At 30.8% G+C, this 23092-nt stretch overlaps 1 protein-coding gene across 2 annotated transcripts in view; it reads right to left on the bottom strand.

Annotated features, from left to right (window-relative positions):
* GLRB (glycine receptor beta) overlaps positions 1 to 23092 on the bottom strand; it is a 48869-nt gene that overhangs the window by 10203 nt on the left and 15574 nt on the right. For both annotated transcript variants that reach the window (XM_016138673.2, XM_016138674.2), the window contains exons 3-7: positions 20614 to 20720; positions 18813 to 18880; positions 7125 to 7354; positions 6935 to 7017; positions 5245 to 5385 (exon numbers count right to left, since the gene is read on the bottom strand). In XM_016138673.2, coding sequence (XP_015994159.1) covers positions 5245 to 5385; positions 6935 to 7017; positions 7125 to 7354; positions 18813 to 18880; positions 20614 to 20720 — 629 coding nt within the window. The remainder of the gene's footprint in view (positions 1 to 5244; positions 5386 to 6934; positions 7018 to 7124; positions 7355 to 18812; positions 18881 to 20613; positions 20721 to 23092) is intronic.

Raw genomic sequence — 23092 nt, 5'->3', positions numbered from 1 at the left:
TCTCATCCACCTACAACTGCAAAAATCAATTACGTGCCTGTACGTCACTTCTATGCGAGGCAATTTCACAAAGTAAACACACAAAACCAGGGTTTTCTTCTATAAATATATATAATTGATGTTATCTAAAAATTTGACATTATGGAACCGGTTTCACCTGTCCTTTGGCAACTTCGTCAACACAGAAATAGACATCGCATTCAGCTCCACTGTTGCACTGTTTCAGCTTTTAAGCCTTTGTTCAGAGAATTTGCAATGGACTTAAACTTTTCATTATCCCTGGGTATTCTCAGAGAAAATGACTTAAAGGAGTCACACAGAGAGCAGAAAATCAAAGTAGAACAAGTCTAAAAAAAACCACTACTGGACTACATATCGTCAGTATAATTTTTCAACTATATGTATTACTTATCTAGAATGGATGGCAGTTTACAATATCTCATATGCATATTTAAGCCTTAAAAATTAAGAAAGTATGGGAAATAAATATTACAAAGGATATAAAGTGTTTTCAATCTATATAGATAAGAGATTATAAAGTGCAATCATCTGACATTCCTCTCAATTCTCTCCCTTCCACTAATCTAGGCCCTCAAACGTAGTCTAATTAAGAAAAAAAAAACTTCAATTTTCAGAAGCTGAGACACATGCCGAAATTGTTTTTCAACATAATCCTAGAGCTGCCATGACATCAACTAGTCCCCCAAATTAATCACAGAGTATGAGCAGCCTCATAATAGCCTTTGCTGAGGAGAAAGAAAAGTGACACAAATATTCTCCTAGCACTGGAGTATTTCCAGATGTCTATTTTTTAAATGTTTTAATCTTTTCAGTTAGAATTTAAATACAATACTTAATGCCTTAAGCACTTAAATAAAAATGTCATTTATCATTCAACATAAGGTCATGTGCAAATAACAAGAACTTAAAATATCTTTGTGTTCACCTTAAACTGTACATAATTATTTATAAATGTTCAAATAAATAAATGAATGAACAATGAAAACATAAAAATTATAGGGAAAGGACAATATTACTTTTTACTATTTTTATATTTTAAAAGTAATATTTTCTATTTTTTCTGGTTGGGAAAAATATATATACTTCTAACACTAGAAAATCTTTATATTTATTCATTAATGGCACCTACAGCACTAATCGCTCACATTAAGATCTTAATAAATGTTAAATAAAAGGGTTCAGATCCTCTTATCAAAAAACTTAGATTAGAAATCTATCCTTTTTTTTTAATGTGAATTATAATAATTGCTACTTCTAAGAGATTAAAAAGATATTAGAGCTAATATGTAAGAAAAATAAATAGTTGATCTGAAGTAACTTCTAATTATGCTAAATGTTTCCTTTCCATATTATATCAAAAAACAAGAAATGCAGTGTTTGTATTTTAAATTTTGGTTTCATTAAAATTTAATGAAATTTTAGGCAATTTAATGAAAATTTAGGTAATTCATTTAAATCGTGCACAGGTTTTAAAAGGATACAAAAGGCAAAACAAAAAATTTCCCTTCTTTTTCTGTTCCCCACCACTTATCTTAATTTCTTGCCTAGACAAACAAGAACATATGTTTCTAACTAATGATCATATGCAAAAGTTCAAAAATATAATCTTTCATAAATCCAGTGTGCGGCAAATAAGACTCTCAAAGTATTTCCTAAAAATGGTTCTGGAGTACCCGTTTCTGTAAGAGTATCCTTACTCAAGTTAATTTTATATCCACCTGGTGCATGTGAATAGAGAAGGACACATATGTGCTTATTGTGTGTTGTTAGACAGCCTTAATGGTCAAAATATAACAATTTACTATGGAGTTGCTCACTTTAAAATGAATTTTTGCATTCCATCCCACCATATTTAAATGACAGCCTAAAACATATGAGTCCTGTGTTCTGAAGCAATTTTCTACCAAGTCCCTTTATGCAGGCAGCCACTAGCGAGCCTCCCAAAATTTGGATGTATTCGGCAGTAAAATACATGCTTGGATATTATCATGATTTGCTCAATAAACTTTTATGAGAAACATTTCTTTATCCTTTTGATCTTTTCCTGGTACTGTTACATTTATGAGAGGTGAGTGGGCAGCTAATTGATATAAATGTTCATTGGCAAATTTAATTTAGTTTCTATTTCCTGTAGAGTTTCCTTTCATTATTATTAATGCAGGCTTCCAATTTAAGTATTTTTGTTTACTTGTTTTTCTATATATTTCTCTACCTTTGCAGTTTCTAAAATTATAAAAAATCATAATTATTAATAAAGTCAAGACTAAATCATTAATTATTTCTGTATGTATTAAAGAAAATATTGGCCATCATTGTATATGTTGCTCTTATCTTTTTCATTGTTCTACCTTATTATGTATTCCATATATTCTGAATGTTTTATTTTTCTAAATACATGTTTAAATATTATCCAAAGATTAAAATGTTTTACTTATATTCATATGATGATTCATGTCAATGCTGATAAAGCATGTTTACTGAAACACAGTAAGTGCCCGTTAATTTTGGGTAAGCCATAAGTTTTTTTGTTGTTGCTGTTTTCTGTAGCTAATGAAGTATCAGTGACTTATGATAACGCAAAAAATACTACAAAGTCCTTTATCATAAATCTTGAGTAATTCCCCAAATATTCTCTACCACACACACCCTCTCATTTCCTTCTTAGAACTAAAGTGAACTATATTTACTTTCTTTACTTGTTTATCATATTAGAATATGGAGCTACAAAAGGGCGTGGATCTGTCTTTTATTCACTGTCGAGTCCCCAAATGGAGACTTTTAAATGTAGCAATTAAAAAATGAATACTCCCAAGAATTTCAATGCTATTATATAATTTTGTGCTATTACTTAAAATTAGAAATAAAATTGCTAGTTTTATTTTCATTTCTAGGTGAATTTTAAAACTTCAAGAGGGTCTATTTCAAAGGTTTCAAAACAATATAAAGACTGTTTATTTTGAAATGTTAAGCATATATTCTGGATACGGGTAACTGTTTTCACAGTATAATAGGACTGACGCCACAGGTCACGTAGCGATGCCAGACTCACTATTCCAGCACATTGCTTCTTAACAGAAGAACTTGGACAGGTGTCTTTGCTTCATTCTCCTCACATGTAAAACAAGGATAATAAAACACTGAACTCATAGGCTGTTGTGAGGATTACATTATAGAATTTTTGCAAAGCACTGAAAATAATGCCTACCATAGAGCAAGAACTCAAAAGCCATCTACAAATTATTTGTTCCTACATGATAATCCTAAAGTAAATTTCTTGGCTTTCAAGCTTCTTTAATTCAGTACTTGGTGAGTTGAAAACTCCCTAAAATTTTAGTCAGTCTCCTTATTTTTAATGAGTAGTACAGGGAGGAGAAGGAATACTACTATGGCTGACACTGATTATCTGGTGACAGTCAGCAAGTCATTCAGTCATCCTCCACCTCAGTTATTTTGTCAGTACCAACAACAGCACTTCCATATTTAGCAATCTATATATCTATGACGTTCTCATTGAGTACCTACCTGCATGGTCAATTTTTTTAAGAGCTCAATTTTTCCTTTTAAAACACTTGATAATTCTTTTTTTTATTATTAAAGTGTAGTTGACATACAATATTGTATTAGTTTCAGGTGTATGACATAATGACTCAACATTTATATATCTTATAAAGGGATCACCGTGATATGTCTGGTATCCATCTGTCACCATACAAAGTTATTATGATATTATTGATTATATTCCCTGTGGTGGACATTAAATCTCTGTGACCTACTGAATTTATAACTAGAAGTTTGTACCCCAACAACTTTTTCACCCATTCTTCCATGTCCCTCTGCCCTGGCAGTGTTATAATGAATGTAACACTAGGCAATTTGGAGATAAAGTTAGTTTAAATTATCTGTGATTGTTGACCTTCAAATAAATCAACAGGTTACATAACATAATGTAACTAGATTATATAAAATATATGTAAATAGTCCCTAAGGACTATTTGATAATCTGTTATTAAGAAATTATATATAACATTTATATGTAAATAGATTATGTAACACCTACTTATAAACAGTCCCTAAGGACTATTGGTTAATTTATTTGAAGGTTAACAACCACAGATGTTTAAACTAACTTTATTTCCAAATTGCCTAGAGTTGCCCTTATTATAATACTTTTAATATTGCAAATATTCACTCTAGCTTTTAATATTGACAGGAATGTTTTAAATTATATTTTTGTCCTTGATAATGTCATGAAGGCAGCATGTTAGCTCAAACATCTGATCTCTCTAAATTCTACATATTACAACATTTATTTTTATTTTTGCAAAGTCAAAATAAATGTTAAAATAATTGTGAACTTTATATCTATTCCTGAATATCTATGTCTCGATTTACTTCCTGATACACAAGTAGAACTGTGTAGTATTTACAAGTTGAATTGATTATTAGTATTAATAATTCAATGATAATAATAATAAAAATTCAATCACCTTTTTATTTATATTGTTAAGTGAAATAACACTATATTTAAGAATATAAAACTGCTCAATAACCTATAACTATCAGCAGAGGCTTAAAAGTTTAATAGTTATCATACTATAAAAGTATTGAGCAGTGATTACTGTATTTTTATTAATGCAAAAGCTAAATGCAGTTTAATGAATGATATTAGCTTGTTGTGCTTTTCATACCTAGCTATTCCATAACCTAGGCCAAAAATATTTTACAAGAATATTTACCGATGTCCAATTATTTCACATTTATTGTTTCTTGCACAACATGAAGATCAATGCTTTTAAAGTTAAGAATATGGGTCACCCAGTATTTAAAAACTGTCCAAAAGACAATAGACCAGTATATATGGATTACATTGTTCATATCTATAATGTTTAACCCCAAATTGAATCTTACTAAGCATAGAATTTCTTGGCAACATCTATGAGAACCACAATCTGGCAAAGTTCATAGTACTAAAGTAAAAATTGAAAACCTCTTCCTACCCAGAATTACATACAGAAAACCAAAATTCTCCAGTAATATAAAATTTTTTAAAAACTTCAGTGAATGTAATTTTATGAAAGATTTAAATATATAAATGTAAATATAAACTACTTATAAATACTGACCTTATTTTTAACTAGTTTTCTTCTATTCTGCACTTAATATATATTAATATTAAAATGAATCTTTGAAATAAGACAGTTTTGTTTAAAGAATATTACTTACCAGTGCCTTTATAGTATTTTGTACAGTTGCCATATTCAATATCCTCCTTTTTAATATCAAATTGAGGCAAGGCAATTTTTTCTAATTGAACAGGATCCCCTGATTGCCAGATAAATCGTAAATCATCAGTGGTGTAACCAACTATAAGCAAAAATAAATAAAAATATGAGTTTGAAATATAATTATTAATGCTTTTAAAATATTTTAATAATTTAAATATTAAATATCAAACGGTTAAGAAAACAAAGACTTATATGAAATTGTTGTAAGAATATAGAAATGTAAAATCTATGGCCAATGATGAAAATATTATCACAGAAGTTACAGATAGTTGTGTTAAAGAAAGAACAAGTTAAAATAATCGGTATACGGCAAATAGTTAAAATCCTAAAGTGTCCATACACAGTAGTACATTACTTTGTCAGAATTCTGAAATGTCATCAGTAAAAAAAGTAATAAAGAAGTGATACTTGATTTCTGAATATATACATTTACAATCATGAGATATGCTACCTGGAAATTTTTAAAGAAATGTAAGCATCGAAATATTTTTTTTTTCCAAAATAATGACAAACTTCCCTAAAGGAGCAGCATTGCCATGAGATAGCAATAAATAATCCCTCAAATGGACACCATTATAGCATTCTGAAGCACACATTTTGGGCTTAGGTAATGTGACTACTATTCAAGATCACACGGGGTTTTACAGCATATAGTAACTCACTTTTCAACTCTAATGTGCACATATTTTTTAAAGCAATTCTTTAGTTCTTCTGGCAACATAATTGTATATAAACAGTTGGAATTTTTTATACAAATACATACTGACACACAGTTATACATATGTACAACATATGCACCAGTATGGACATACATACTCTTACATCTGGAAAATCTCATCTTATAGAAAGAAAGCAATAAATATTGTTCAGATTTAGTATCCAGGTTCAGTAATTAAAAAAAAAAAAAGTGAATGATTACCAAGTAACTTTAAAGCATATCATTTAGCAAGCATATACAACACATTTTACAAGGTTACTCTTGTTTATTCTCTGAAGAAATAGGTCATGATATGTAGGTATTTAATACATTTCTTTTAAAGATTTCTTATATTAGAGTTAATTTTTCAGGTTTTATTTTCAAAAGATAAGCATCATAGCAAATTAATTAATATGCTTTAGAGATAAATAATTATTTTAGTTAACACATCTAGTACATCTTTTATTTCCTGAAAAATATATAATCATAGAAACACATAAAATTGAATTTTGTAAAAGTTGTTTATACATCCACAGAAAGTGAATGCTTAGTAGAATTCAGATAACACCTTTAATTTTTTTCCAAATTTTCTGCTCTAAAAATGTAGTTTTAACATCAAAAAGTTATTAGAATATAATATTCTTCTTTATCTTGCCTATATGACTAATTCAAATGAAAATGGTAATTGGAATAGTTAGAAGTGTAGATCTACATCAACTTAATTGAAATCAAAAAGTAGTGCCAAAAGGAACTGTTTTAGTACAATTAATAGAGTGAAAGATTAATTATAATTTTCCTAAACTATCCTAATGGCTATTTTTAATTAAAAGCATTAGTTTTACCATTGTTATTTAAGATATTAGTAGAATGCATTGTCTAGAAATTTTAAACATTTTTATTCCTATAGTCATTTAGTGTCTCATTTACGTACAGCTCTCAAGTTGCATCTTGCAACGTTGTGTGTCCATGGGAAATAAGGTCAAGTCCAATGGGCATGAAAGAGTAATAGATAACCTGAAAATAGAAACGGAGGTCTTAGAAGTCATTTAATACATTTCTCTGTGATACACTGATTTTAAAAGGACAATATAAATGTACAAACACTGAAGATAAAAGTGTACCTCATGCTGACGAGGACATCTCCATCCCGAAAAATAAAGAGGAGGATATTTTCCTGTGTTACATCGTGAAAATTGGCACTTTTTTCATTTGCAAAAAATAAGTCAGGTTTCCACAGACACTTGTACATTGTGGGATCCACTGTCAATGCATCTGAGCCCCGAAAATCACTAGGGAGCTTCAGCCTGGGATCATTCCATTTTTGTCTCAGGAAGATATTAACTCTGTAGTCCTAGAGAAAAAAAAAAATGTGTAGGTGCCGGTATATTGCTATTTTTGAAGAATGCATTCAGTGCCAGAGTAAAAAAGGTTCCGGTGATTAGCAGTGGAAGTATTTTTTCTCTTCCAACCTTAACCAGGATCAAAACAGCTCGGTCTCAAAATATGAAGAGCCCTATTAGCAGTAAAAAAAAGACCACTGTGTCTATCTAATTACTCTCGACAGATGTTTCTGTAGTACTTGCTAGCTCAAACATCAGAATATAATTTTATCATTAATTGCTTTACCTTTATATAAACACAAATTATATCCATTGATTTGGTGATGTTATTATCATAAAAGCATGAGAACTGCTAAAAAACTTCCCCCCAAAAAGTAGAATGAAACTTAGTTAAAGATAGATAAAAAGTCAAGGGGAAATATTTTAACTTGTCTTTTGCTGAGTAGAAAACTACAAAAATTATACGTATTCCTGAGACTATCCTTGACTATTCATACATGTAAATGATTATTAAGAGAATTTGAGATAATCAAAAAAGATTTGGATTATGCAAAACAGATGAGAGCACATGCAAAATTTATAAATATTATGTTATATTCAAGTATAGTAGAAAAACCTTTTGAAATCTACTAAATAGCTAAATATTTTATTTTGGTTCTCTGCCTATCTTAAAAGTTTTAATTTTAAAACTTTGTAAAAGTTGAATTATATCAAGACATACAGATTATAAGGATATGTGAAGCTAGAAACATGTTTTATATTTGCCAGTGAAATGCATTTTGGCAAAATTGAGATATTAGTATTTACACCGAAACTCAGCATTGAGGCATCAAGCTTAGATCTTTTAATTTTAATTTATATACCAAACTCAGAATATGCATAAAATATTCAAGGTATAAATTATATTGGGCTTCAGCTTTCTTATATTCAATCATTCAAAAATCCACAAAACACTATTTCTCCATAATTTTTTGACATAATCAAAATGAATTAGATCATAAACTTCAAAGTCCAAATATTAAATAAGAAGAGCTGGCAGATAATCTTTTGTTAAAGTATAAGAGCTAATTCATTCCATGAAACAAATACACATGCTCTCTGTATGTATAAAAGATAAAATGAAGCGTAAGCAATGGACTCTAGAAAAGCTTTGGGAATTTACTTTCTCATATGATCTTCAGACCATTAATAGTAATTTAATCTACCTATATCTTATAGCTACTCTAAACTTGATTGTAAAAAAACTTCAACATACAAATTAATTCTTAAAAATTATATGCAGATAGTTTTGGAGAGCCAAAGTCAAGTAAATTAAGGATTAGATTAGTTGACATTGAACATATTTGTACCACAGAAGAGAAAAAAGGATAACATTTTCCCAATCAAATGAACATGGAATCAGAAGATAGTAGAAAAGGCCTAAAACCAAAGAAAATGAAGATTTCAATTGCACAGCAACATGAACTTTTTGTCAAAATATATGTGTATCTTAAAATTCACAATGGGACTTAAATTATTACTTTGTGTCTGACCGTGATTGTGACTACAAAAATTAACCCAAACATATCCAAGATAAATGACTATCTACCTCATATGGTAAGCCTTCTAGTAGACAAAAGGTTTTTATCTATTCCACACAAATATGCATAGCCCTTCACTTGCAATGGAATACTGATTAAGTTCAATCATTTTCTAATAAAATACCAGTTATGCTACCTCAGCTAAAGCACATGGTTGATATCTACTTGATTTTATTTTGAGTAGTCAGCAGTAGTCAATTTCAAGTTATTTACTAAAAGCTTTCTTGTAATGATCTGCCAAAATTTTTGGTATTCTAAATGTACGTTCAGTAAAATCTATTTTATTGTCTTCTCTAATGCTGTGTCTTATTAACATAACTGATCAAAATTATATCTTTAAACTGTGGTATTTAAAATACACAATCACAATATTGTAGTAAAATACTATGTCCTTAATTTGTTATCAGGGATCAGTATTAAAAACTAAGCAGATGAGATTGCCCACGTATCTATTATAAGCTTGAACTAAAGACATGGCTCCTTATTTTGGTCAATGATCATTATATGAAAATACTCAAGATGAATTCTTTTTTACTTACTTAATTTTTCATTTTATTTGCATCCATTACTATATTATCACTATATGAGTATTTGCTATATGCCAGTCATATTTGGTCTAAGTGCTTTACAAAAATACAAGTACTTTTCAGAATTTATATTATGAAAATGTTCTCTTGATGCTCTTATACGCTTCCTATTACTGGAAAGTAAGACATAAGTATCTCGTCATGTTTTTCTTTCTGTCTGGCACCTAGGAAACTGAAAGCTAAATCCTATAGCCAACTGAATTAATTTAACTCTCAGATCCTAGTGTGACTATCATTGTATGGCTCTTGCACACATAGTACTATTTCAATTATTTCATTGTATTTTTGTTATTATTTTTATAGACCTCAATCCTTTATGGAAATAGGGATAGATGAAAATATATGAAATAACAGGTGAGAGATTGTCAACTACTTAACTAGAGTCAGCAGTTTTTGGATGCAGCTCATAAGCGACTTTGCCAATGTGGCTTCTAGATTCAGGATGCTTTATTTTAGACTAATGTTAGGTTTTCTTATTTTAATAGAATGTTAAATATATGTATAGACATAAATATTACAATTACTTTCGTATTCTTTATCTAGATCAAAACAACTACATTTTGGAATGTGCATTAGTTTGCTTTTTCGTAATTAATTTCTAAAGACATTATATAAATATTTTATAATAACATTCAAGATATCTGATAGAAATTAAAGCAACACTTTAATCTTTAAGTTCAGTATGTTTTGCATAATTAAAACATAAACCATCCTATAACATTTGGGGTGGAACTTTAGAAACTAGGCCTGCATTATACTGAATTCCCCTTAAAATCTCCATACATGAGCACATTCTTTGGGGAGCACTATTCTGTGTTCCATCTATTTTCAAAATGGTGTGGTTAATTCATCTAAAATTATGTAGCAAAATTATTTTTCTTTTTAAGTTTTTATAGCAACTGCAATGGTGTTTCTGCATATGAAGTTAATTTTTCTAAATTCTTCTTGAAGTCTAATCAATGTTTCTACACAAGAACATATTTATATCATTTATCAGTTAATAAGTTCAAAGCATTTTAACCAGAAGAAAGCTGATTAAAACCCTAAATAGTCCTACGTGGTATTAAAGGCCCTGACAAAATAAAACCTATATATGGGGGAAATTACTAATGATATAAGAATGTTTTAATTTATACTCAACCCCCTTTTTATTCTACATTCCATCATAAATAACTTTTTAAAAAATTATATTAATCAAATCATAAAGCCTAGTATAATGGCGTCAGCATGAGCTTAGAAATATAAAAGTCCTGATTCAAAGCTCAGCTCTGAATCTTAGAAGCTTTGACCCAGAGCAAGTTTCCTAACCTCGCTGAGCTCGGTTTTCTGATATAAAAAAGTAGGAATACCAATATCTTAAGTGGTAATTAAATACTCAGTGTAAAAGATTAATACAGTACCTGCTATATAAATTAGTTTTCTTTCCACTTTACATCCTTAAGAATCCAGCCACAGAGTTCATCAATTTTCTTTTGAAAAACATTTAAATTCCTCCTAAATACCTAGGTGAGTGGCTCAGCTCATTCATTCAATTCAGAAATTGCTTATTAGCCATATATTCCTTTTCATGCTCTGGGTAACAAGGATACAGCTGTGAGTACTCCCAGACTTCACAGAAAGAACTGTAAGAGATATTGACCCTCAGTAAAGTATAAAACAATTTGAAAAAAGCGAAATCAAAGGAAATAGTTTGCAATGGGACGTCTGATCTAGACTTGGAAGATTAGGCAACAGTAACTAGTGAAATGGCACCTATGCTGAGATGTGAAGGGTCACTGAAGTTAGGCAAGTCTGGGTCTGAACTATGTCCTGCTCTTTGGCCTAAGGCAAGTTATTTAACCTCCCTGAGCCTCAAATTCCTTGTCAATAAAAACGGTCCCGGGTTATTCAAAAGAATTAAGTGAGACGCTTTACCTAAAGCATAAAACCTGGCACAAAAAAAGTACTCAAGAAAGTTACTAATCTTATTATATGTTTTATTAACATTATCATATATCTATTATCACCACTTTGAAATGACCAAAATTTACAACTGACAGCATTCCTAGCCTGTTGCTAAAAAGATGCTGCCTAGAAGTTTTAATTGGTTACTAAACATCTAAACTAACATTAATTTTATTAATTCTTTGAAAGGTTTTTAAAAAGCATTTTTTCATGCATTAGATATCAAGCTCTATGGTAGCTACTAGCCATACAGAGATCAATACAACACAGTACTAGAAAGCAAAGCTTAGGTTACTGGACTTTTATTCATATCTCACTCAAGATAATTTGATTAACAATGGTAAACTTGTTTTATGAACTAACAACATAAAATATCTGCATGTAATTATGTTCCAGACTAAATTTAATGTTTACGAAAGAGGCTCTGTTAATAATTGGTTTTTCTGTGTTGTTAAACATTCCTTCCTTCCTTCATTTATTCATTCATTCAACAGTTACGCATTAAGTGCTTCCTATGTTCAAAAGTCTGAGCTATTTGTCTGGGAGGTACAAAAACTTGAGCTATTATTCCAGGAGGAAAAAAAACTTGAGCTACAGGCCCTCAGGAAGTGATGATTAAACAAGTAAGAAAATAATTGATAAGGACTCTAAGGATGATGGTGTTTAATGAGAGAATAAATGATTACTTCAGAAACTGGGGATCAGTAGAGGCTGTAGAATGTGTCTAAGGAGGTTCTTGAAGAGTGGGCAGAATTTTGGCAGATGGTGGCGTCGAAGAAGGGCAGGATTAAAGACAGAGGCAAAAAGTCATTGTTTCTTAAGCATTTCATCAACAACACAAAAGCATCACCATGAAAATATAGAAAATGGCAGAACCAATATCATCACTAAAAGAGTATCATCACTAAAAGCAAGAGACAGAGGTTTTACAGTGATCAGTGAAAAGATAGGAGTTAAAATCAAGACCAAGAAATATACGAAGAACTCTTAAAATGCAACAAGGAAACAAACAACCCAATTAAAAAGTGAGCAAATTATTTTAACAGGCAGACACCTTATGAAAGATTTTATGGCAAATGAACACATGAAAAAAATGTTCTATATCATGTCATCAGGGAATTGCAAATTAAAACAAGAAGATACGATGACACATGTATTAGAATGGCCAAAATCCAGAAAACTGACACCAACAAACGCTTACAAGGATGTAAAGCAATTCCACCCAAGGTATATACCGAAAATAATTGAAGGCAGAGACTACAAAAGATACTTGCACATCCATGTTCATAGCAGCATTATTCACAGTAACCAATGGTGGAAATAACCCAAGTATCCATCAATAGATAAACAGACAACCAAAATGTAGTATATACATATTCATATAATGAAATATTATTCAGCCATAAAAAGGAATGAAATTATGATGCATGTTACAACGTGAATGATCCTTGAAAACATTCCCGAAAAAAAAATCAAGACAAAGGAATATTACTAGTTAGAGTGAGAATTCAGGGCAAAAAATTAACCCTGGGGATGACAAACATTTAAAGGGCAAGCTAGAAGACTGAGAAAAAAAAGAAAACCCTGGGAATGTGATTTTACCAAAGTAAAGGGGCAAAACTTTGAGACAGTCAACAGCAACAACTACCTTAGAGGATCAAGTACAATGAAACTGAACGCTTTCAATAAATGAGGAAGCCATTCAAGATTTTGGCAACACTTTTTGGGTATAACACCAAAGATGACTGCAGAGGACAAAATTTCCTATATATAAGATGGAGATAATATAGTACAACATAGGGCTTTTATAAGAATTAAATGAGATAATATATATAAAGTGCATGAAGTCACCTGGCCTTATTAAGCACTAAACAAGTGTTTCTTCTTACTAGGATATGTCCTTTATGCTGTTATTATTATTTTATAATGTTAGTAATAATGAATAATATACTTTTGCCTCAAAAAATTTTGCATATAGCGTAACACATTTGGTTTGCTTTGTACTGTACTGGTCAACTTACAATCATTCTTTTTTACCCCCTACAATTATTTTGAACAGTAATCCACTCCTAGGTCCCAAATCTTGAAATAATGCTAAAATGTTTTTTTGAGCATCTCCTGAATTCTTGCTTTCAGCACACTAATGTAAGTTCCATATGCAGCATAAGCTTTGAGTCTCTACTGTAATCCTTCTTTTTAAGATTATTTTTTAGTAGAATTCCAAAGATATATTACAATGAGCATCACTGAAACATTGGAAATTGATTACTGTGTTACATCATTCTTGATCATTATGTCATATTATTTCATTATGAAAGTGTCTCAAAGATGCTCTTCTATTAGCTATGTAGCTATATTCTATTATGATTCAACACAAGTTGCAGCAAGCTTATATATCTTTTAAGAATGCTCTAATATTTTACAATTTAAATTAACAGTTTGGGTTCAAAATTCATTAAAAGACAAAAGCTCATTAGTATGCTTCGGTTAATGTTTTATGAATGTTTCTAAATGATCGCTAGTTATTGGCATCTCAAATACTCTATATCTTTGAAACCTACTTATTTTCATTTTCAATTACTCAATCACAATAATTATAACTCTGTCTTTTATTGCAATGAATCAATTCCCATCAGAAACAGACTTCTTTTATCAATGGGCAATTACTTAATTGTTTTTAGAGAACTTGGTAACAAATACTACTCATTGTTCATTCCAAATGACTATTAGCCATTATCTGGAAAACGGATGGTCTCCAAAATTTTCAGTACCAATTAACACCCAAATTAAATTATCTCTTCAAGGCAATAAACATTTCACAACAAGACACTAAAACTATTTAAGTTTCATTAGTGATATTTTAATTTTAAGAACAGTTCATCTATATTTTGTATTGTTGATAGGATAGCTCATCCGGTAACCTGTAATTTTTACCAAACTGTCACATATGCAATCTTTAGCCAGCAATAGTTGGCATTTGAATTTAAAAAATAAATAAGCAGGAAGGAATGTTTTCCAAGTAGAATCAGTTAAAATTCCCTGACAGTGATGCTAATACCTATACCCTTGAATGTGTCTCGGTTTGATAATCAGCCTTATGTGCTGGAGGAATAGGTTGTCCTCTACCTTCAGAAGCTGCCCTGCATCTGTCTGCCACTGGACTTGCAGCTGCTCATGTTACATCCACCCCCAATCTCTGAGTTTTACATTATACTTTTTGGAATAATCAACTGCCAGTTGAGGTAAGAAGGTTTGAACTGAAGAGGAAATCGTCAGGCAATAATGAAGCTTCCCAGATTTTAGGACTTCCTTTATTTCAGCAGATCTTTGTAAGGGAAAATTCTAGTGGGCTATTAATAGACAAAACCACAACTGTATTAGGGGGCTACTAACAAACTTATACATGGTTCATTTTCTTTAGCATTTTCTTTGAGACGAGATTCCATTGTGAAATATTACATTAATTTGCAAATGCATGAAAACCAAAGTCACTATAACTGAGAGCTGTAATTTTTTCACTTTTTAAAGCATAGCACATCAAATATACAATTCAAGCGCAAGCCTCTCTAATGTCATAACTCACACACTGTCCACAATATTGTTTTCATGAACATAGATCTTGTATTTAGACAAATCTTTTGCTCTCTGTTTTTCCAAACTCTTGTTTTGGGAGGCTTTTTGTTTTGCTCTTAAAAACTATGCTCTCTGGCTATCTTCTAAAAGACAAGATATGACAAATGCTGGTGAGGATATAGAGGAAAGGGAACCACTGTACACTATTGGTGGGAATAAAAACTGGTACAACCACTAAGGAAAACAGTATGGAGTTTCCTCAAAAAATTAAAAATATAATTACCATATGATCCAACAATCCATTTCAGAGTATATATCCAAAGGAACCAAAAACATTATCTAGAAGAGATACCTGTATTCCCTTATTCACTGAAGGATTATTCACAATAGCAAAGTATGGAAACAATGTAAGTGTCTATCAACAGATGAATGAATCGAGAAAATGCAGTGTATTTATATAATGGAACATTATTAGGACTTAAAAAGAAAGAAAGAAAGAAAGACATTCTATCATTTGCAACAACATCGATGAATCTGGAAGATATGCTAAATAAAATAAGCCATATAGAGAAAGACATGTTATGGTACTACTTATATGTGGAATCTTAAAAAAAAAAGTCAAATTCATGGAAACATTAGCAAAGTGGTTGTCGGGGACTTAGAGATATGGAAAATAGGGAGAGGTTGGTACAAGGGTACAAATTTTCAGTTATAAGATGAATTAGGTCTGAGGATCTAATGTATATCATGGCGACTATAGTTGATAACACTGTGTTGTATAACTGAAATTTGCTAAGAGAGTAGAACTGAAATGATCTCACACAAAAAAATCATAAATATATGAGGTGATGGATATGTCAACTTGATGGGAGGAAATTCACAATTTAGATGTATTTCAAATCATCACATACGCTAAATATCTTACTTTTTTTTGTCAATTAAACCTCAATAATCTGGGGTGGTGGTGGGGGGGAATAATAAGCTCGCCCTAGGAGATTGGAAAAAAGAGAAAAGAAATATTTTCTCATGATGTATCTTTTATCTATACATGTTTTTAGTTGCCTTCCTGAGCAACTGACCAGTATTTGTAACAGGTGATAAAGAATGAGGTTTATCTCAGATCTATTTTCTTTTCCTTAGATGACATCTTAATGTTATCTACATATCTATAATAGCTTATGACTTTCTTATTAAGCAATAAGTTATCAGAGCATTTGTTTTTGAAAAGATTGAGCAAATCTATAAAATATAGTAGCTTCAAAAGACACATATATAAAACTTTGTTCTGTAGAGATGTATGAATAAACATTGCAGAAAGCAAAAACCAATACTTTGACGAAGTGGAATATTTAAGTCTATTTGCTGAGTGTGGCTCTGACTCTGAACCTTTAGACTGTGGCTGCACAACACGAAGTGAAAGGCAGATTGGTTTTTATCCAGATTATTTCAGCAAAAGAAACAGCAAATATAAATGATCTGACTATGCTGGATAAAGATGTCTAAAATTTCAAAAATTAAGATTACAATAATAACATTATTCAGTCTCTTATTTAACCAAATAAATGTTCAATATGAATCTAGTGTTTACATTTTTTTCTGCCAACTTTTTAATGGCTACTTTAACTCACTTTGTGCTAATCAAATAGCAAAATTTATTTGTTCATTTATTTAATCAATATTAGCTAATATAATTATTTATGTACACTTTTTATTGAGTGCCTATGGCCTTCTGTATTTTATGGAAAATGAAGAAGTAGAATACATTACTCCTGACTTTAAGAGATTTATAGTCCATTGAGAATAGAAAGAATACACACAAAAGTATGATAATTACTGTAAAGAAGCTATCAGATTTAATTAACGAATAACTAATGAGATGAACAACGTGGATTGAAAAGGGGGCATAAAGTGAGTCAAAATAGCCATAAAAGGCTCTGAATAGAATACAAGAGGTTGAGATCAGGGATAAATAAAAGGGGGCAAAGACTCCATATGAGAATTGGTTGAATCTGGTCCCAACAATAAATACTTTGGGCTAGTACTATGATGAGTCTGTTCAGGAGAACAATTGAAGATATATTAAAAATTATGAAATATTTTATTATATTCCTCAACTAATCTATAAAAAAGTTTTCCATTTTTCTAACATCCCTATTTCCTTGTGTTTTCAACTTGATGCAACCAAGTAACTACTGATGGGACCAAGAAAAGTTTAAGTGTCTGATATTTGAAAGCTTTCAAATATCAGACACTTAACAAACACGAGAAAAAAAAAATTCTTGCATTAGTTGTCCTCAAATGCAAAACAGAGTTGGGGATGTTTCCAACAGACTGTAACATCTTGATAGTGGTGTTTTAGGATTAGTGCAGTGGTGCCATGAAAGATAAAATATGGCATAGAGAAGAATGTAGAGACCAGAACAACAACCTTTATAGTTTCACTTTGAGAAAATGACATCGCTTACTCTTGTGAAGTGAAGTGCTTTGATAGACTAATTATATTTTCAATTCATGAGTGCTACACTTGCCTCCTGAGTGACATATAGTAATCTTTATTATATTTCAAAGCTGTCTTTTACTGATCTGTACTGTATGCCTAAGTTATTGAAATGAACTAAAAAAAAAAAATCACTGGAAGTGCATTTTGGACTTGATTCCGAAATTTTCTTTTAAATAATTCTCTAAAAATACTTATACGTTGTCTAAGAAAATCAATTATTCAGAGTCTAAATGCATGCTTCTATAAAAAATAAATAAGATGACATTCTCATCACAATTAGAGATAAAAATAGGCATCACAATTTAAATGCAATATACAATTGTTTTTTGTAGCACACTTCTGCTATTAGGAATAAAGGAATAGTTTCAATCATTCTTTCTCTTGTCTAAGGTATTTCTTGAATAACTGTATAGTGCTCTAAGCATTATTACTAGACTTTCAATCCAAATCTTTTATTACTTTAGAAAAATACAAGTGTCTCAAAACAACAACAACAAAAAACAACAAAACACTTGGGCCTTCTTTCTCCTGATGTATCTGAAGTACCATTTCAGCATGCGGTTTTTCAAAAAGGGCACGCATTTACATTTTAAGACATTAAAAAGCAAGTAGACTTTATTGAATGTCTTTTGATCTGAGGGTAATCACATCACACATCACTCAGGAAATCTAATCATACTTTGTCCCTAAAGGCAAACTCATCAAGGATAGCATCTACTCCCTTAAACCTTTCTTTTCTGTTCCTTCAAGACAGGAGCCAGCCTGTCACTATCTTCCCACCTCTCTTTTGCTTTTCCTTGCTCTTTCCTCTGGTTACATAATCTTTTCAGGGAAATCCATGGCCATATTTTATGAAAATAAGTTTTTATTTTTACAGTTCTCTCCTCCACACATCATGAAATTAGCACCACAGAGAAAACAAAGATTCTTCTCTGGATACTGAAAGGAAAAAGAATGATGAATGCTTAAATATTTTTAATACTCATACATATAAGCATATTAGGAAAATTTTTTTGCTACAGAGTATTAATTGCATGAACCCTATCCCCATGTGGTATCCAATTAATTGTTCAGAGTGAGTATAGTAATTCTTCTAAGTCTGTAGATTTTAATCCAGTATTAATGCATAGGCACTGATTTAACAAAATCCTGGAATTGGATTATTTTATACTAGGAGAGAACACGCATTTTTCCTTAGACTTACTAGGTACTTTTTAATTTTAATATTACATTCGCTATGCTCTAGTCTAAATTTTTATAATTACAATATTAATTATAATATTACCATTGTTGTCTCTTGAATGGATCCAAAACTGTTGATAAAAATGTTGACTACTACATCAACAGGAATACCTGTAAATAAAAATTGAGTATATATTTAGGAGGTGTAAAAAATCTTGGTCAAAATCTTCATATTTAATGGTTTATGCATTTGATTTCATATTTTTTCCTAGTCTACATGGGATGCAATATTAGAAATCAGTGGTCTCAGTATACCATGTTCGCAACACTATTAACTTATTTTCCTAAATAGAGATCATAGTACAAATCAGAAACAAGTTAAGTTGTAGTTTATGTTATTTCTTCAGATATATTTATCTCTTAAATTGTAAACACTCTGAAAAATATGTTTACCTTTCAAAAAATTTTAAATTGGTTGATGACTCATTAAAGAAAATGTGAGTTATTCTTTAAAAAACATTATTTAAAAAATAAGGCTTAATTTTTTGCATTTTTATAATCATCCCAAATTCATACTTTAATGGGTCAAGCAGTATTCAATAAATTGTACTTACAACTGTTACATTTTTATTTTTAATTCACAAAAATGCAAAGTGAGACACATAACAGAGTTATTATAAAGATTTTTGCCTGACCTTTTGGAAAATAATTTGAAAGTTCATGGAGTGAGAACTAGGGTATAATGTTGCAAAGTTCTTCTCCTTTCTTTCTTTCTTTCTTTCTTTCTTTTTTTTTTTTATTCATTGAGGGCTGCTGGTTGGGCTAACAAAGGGAAAATGTGAATTTAGCCTTTCAGCCACATAACCCTGACTGATGAAAAACAGGTGGTGAATCAATATATGGTAGACATGTGACAATCCAGACCATGGCTGTTGTTGAAAGTAACTGAATAGGTTCTGGTAATGAACAAAAACCCCTGTTTTTACAACATAGTTGTATAACTTCAGTTGACTAGAAGCAGCTGCAGACTATTTTTTTTCTGTTAAGGAAAAAGAAATCAAGCTTTATAATGTTAATCTGATCTACATTAATACCTGTCCTTAGGATTACAGTTTTCCGGAGAAGAATTTTTCATACAGCTTTTCCTAATTCATCCAGGGACCAAAAAGAAAAAAGAAAAAAAAAAGAAAGAAAGAAAGAAAAAGGAAAAAAAAAGAAAAAAAAGAAAGAAAAAGGAAAAAAAAGGAAAAGAAAAGGAAAGTTTGCACAACTATACAATCTCATGACTCTTATTGTAAGTATGAATTTTGTTTTTTAAAAGTGCGATAAACTATAGTATTTTATTGGAGTAAAAACAATCAATGTTGTAGAAAGCATAGTCACTTTTATTCACAAAATGTTTTTTAAAAACTAGATAGCTATTTTTTTTAGCTGAAGAGTAGAGGAAATTTTTAATCAATGTAAAATGCTTTTAAAAAGTAAAAAAAGAATCTAAATACATATCAGAAATGTAGTTTGTCCCTAAGTGAGTCTATGGCCGCTCTCCTACAAACCATAACCTTGGTGTCAGGGAATAAAGCCAGCTCTGCATGCAGAACCTAAATTTTAAATCACTAGTGTTAAGAACACTAAGTACTTACAAAACCCATTACAGAAATTAGCTATTAATTCACAACATACCCATAAAAAAAAAAGCTGGAAACCATATAAACTATTTGAATTAATATTTTGTTCATCTTTGAGCATTTTTGGCATTAAATTGCTCTGAATCTAAGTATGTTACAGAACAGTTACATGTCAATTTAAAATCTTACTACTTTAAATATTATAAATAAATGATTTCAGAAAACCAAATTAATTTTAAACTGCAAAGAATGAAGATATTTGGGAGGGGGGGAACAAACCTTTAAAATTTGGTCTTATCCTGGGATCATAACTGACCAATAGCCTGTTCAAGATATTGCTAGTGGAGTTGGCAGGCACTCGGGCAAGGTCCTCTGCTGATTGCTGGCTGTAAGAGAAAAGAACAAAATAGAATGTTGGCAAGTATTTAGAAATAGCAAGCAACAAGAATGGGTAATTTTTACTGGAGAAAAGACTTTTCTTTTTGGCACAAATCTACAATTATAGCATGACATTTCTAAACAGAAGTAAATGAAAAGTAGTATGCATTGTCAAAGTCCAATTGTCAAAGTCCAAAATATATTTGTCATAAAAAATGAAAAACAAAAAATATTTTAGCAGTTCATTTTACCAAATGCATGAAACACTGTCCTAAATACTCCAAGTTACTTTTTTAAAAATAAAATTAAGCAGACATCTTACTTGTCCTCAAGTAAGCTGCAGTCAGAATCTAAACAAGCACAAAAGGAGTGCAGACAATGAGAAAAAAGCTAAAAAAAAAAAAAAAGTTTTGAATAATGTATGTTAACCTTCTAAGCAAATGAATATATGCTTACTATAAGATGAGATGGCTAGAGAGATAGTCTAACAATTCGAAAACAGTCATGCTGACATTTATAAAATGATGTTGCCTAAGAAATACACAATGAATGTTACTGAGTTAAACATGTTTGGGGATGGGGGAAGGTAAAAATGAACGTACTTCTAAAGGAACTCTCATTTAAAATGTAGCCCTGAAGGGGGAGCTCTCATGAAGGTACCATTCATTGCAGCCAGAAAACAAGCAGGAAGATAATTATTTCAAAAAGTGAGAACTTTTGTTATGTAGGAATTTTATCTCCTGCTTTTAAGAAAACGAAGAAGGATCCCTCCTGTCCCCAGCAACAGCACTACCCATCCCTTGCAGCTGATGAAAATCCACCACGCCCTCAAAATCATTTTCTTCTCCAATGAACAACCCTCCCCGATTTCCTCCTGAAACCTCGGTAAAGCCAACCTTTCCTTTGACTCTTCCACTTTGCCTATGGTTCACCATTCCTGCTTGTCCCAAATTGCAATTCTCTGCTTATTCCCGAATAAACTCATCCACTAATAAAATAACTGGCTATTTTTATTCTTGAGGTTGACTATGGAAATTGGTAAAAGATGTTTTTCTATTATCAGGTCAATTAAACAAGAAAAATGCAGCTATAAAATACAACTCTTTCATATGCATATATGAAAGGCTGTCAACTATCACAAAGGGGAAAAATTGCCCTATTTTTCTATTTCAATTAACTTTGAACAATAGGTCTTGATTAAAATGGTAGTTGTTTGAGAACACTTAAAAAATAACCACACTTGGAAGCCAAGTGGAAAATGTGTAGTTGCTTATTGTTTGTTAGGGTTTGTTTTACTACCCATGAAATCTTATCATATAATCATTTTCCAATACAAAAAAAAATAATAATCCATGAAAATCACAAGGAAAAGTAAAATTATACTTGGAGCATCTAGCATATTCCATCCTGTATTTATATGATAAAAGTGTCAATTTCATAAATGATATTAATTTATATGAAGTAAATTTAGATGTATTGGGCATGGCTTTGTTTTGAAATTCTAACTCTTACCTATCTGGCAATTCTGTTCTGAGTTAATTATCATATAACCTACTGATAAGGTACAACCACTATAGATAAGATATAACTGATATTAAGAAATTTAGGAAATTTTAAAAATACTATGAACTGATATAGCCTTATCAGACAGAGTCCAAAACATTAAAGAAAAAAAAAAAAAGAATGTCGATCAGTTAAACCTCCCAAAGTTGCAGGAGATGATATAGATTTTTAAAATTGCTTTTCATGGGCTTATTAGCTCCAATACCACAACTGCAGGGAGTTGGGGACTGGTAATAAGATTTTCCATTTCATTGTAGGTGAAATTGTAATCTCCTTAGAGCCAATTGTCATCCCTATCGAAGACAGAAAACTCTAAAGAGAACGAGCATATGTGGGAAGGTTGGATATTAGAATGAAAATTAGAATGAAAAGCCATCTACCAGATTTCTCATTCAAGGGAAGAAATTAGAATCGATTAACTACAAAATACACTTTATTGATTTTATTAAGGACCGCTATTATTGTGCCTTTTGATATAAAATCTTTCACAAGTACATTCCGTCTAAGCAGTGAAATGACAACATAAAGACAACACGTTTTTGTAGTAGAGAAATTTCCAGGCTGATATTTTTCTTATAGCTGTGAAGGGTGACAGAATATGCCACCCTACAATATGCTTATTTGGTATAAGAATTATTTTGAGCTAAAAGGCATCTATCTGAAAAACAGCCAATGCAGGGAGAAGCTTTCTCTGAACTCTCATTTTCTGTTTAAAAACAGATCTTCCAAAAGAAACTCAGTTGTCATAGGTTCCTTCCCATGAGTTTCATCGGCTCAGAAAGACTGACTTTAATCACAAGAGAGGAGACTACAAGTG

This window comes from Rousettus aegyptiacus, unplaced genomic scaffold (genome assembly GCF_014176215.1).
Source record: "Rousettus aegyptiacus isolate mRouAeg1 unplaced genomic scaffold, mRouAeg1.p scaffold_m13_p_16, whole genome shotgun sequence".
Taxonomy (NCBI): domain Eukaryota; kingdom Metazoa; phylum Chordata; class Mammalia; order Chiroptera; family Pteropodidae; genus Rousettus; species Rousettus aegyptiacus.
Note: the sequence above shows the minus strand (reverse complement) of the source record. Positions and strands in the feature narration are given on the sequence as shown.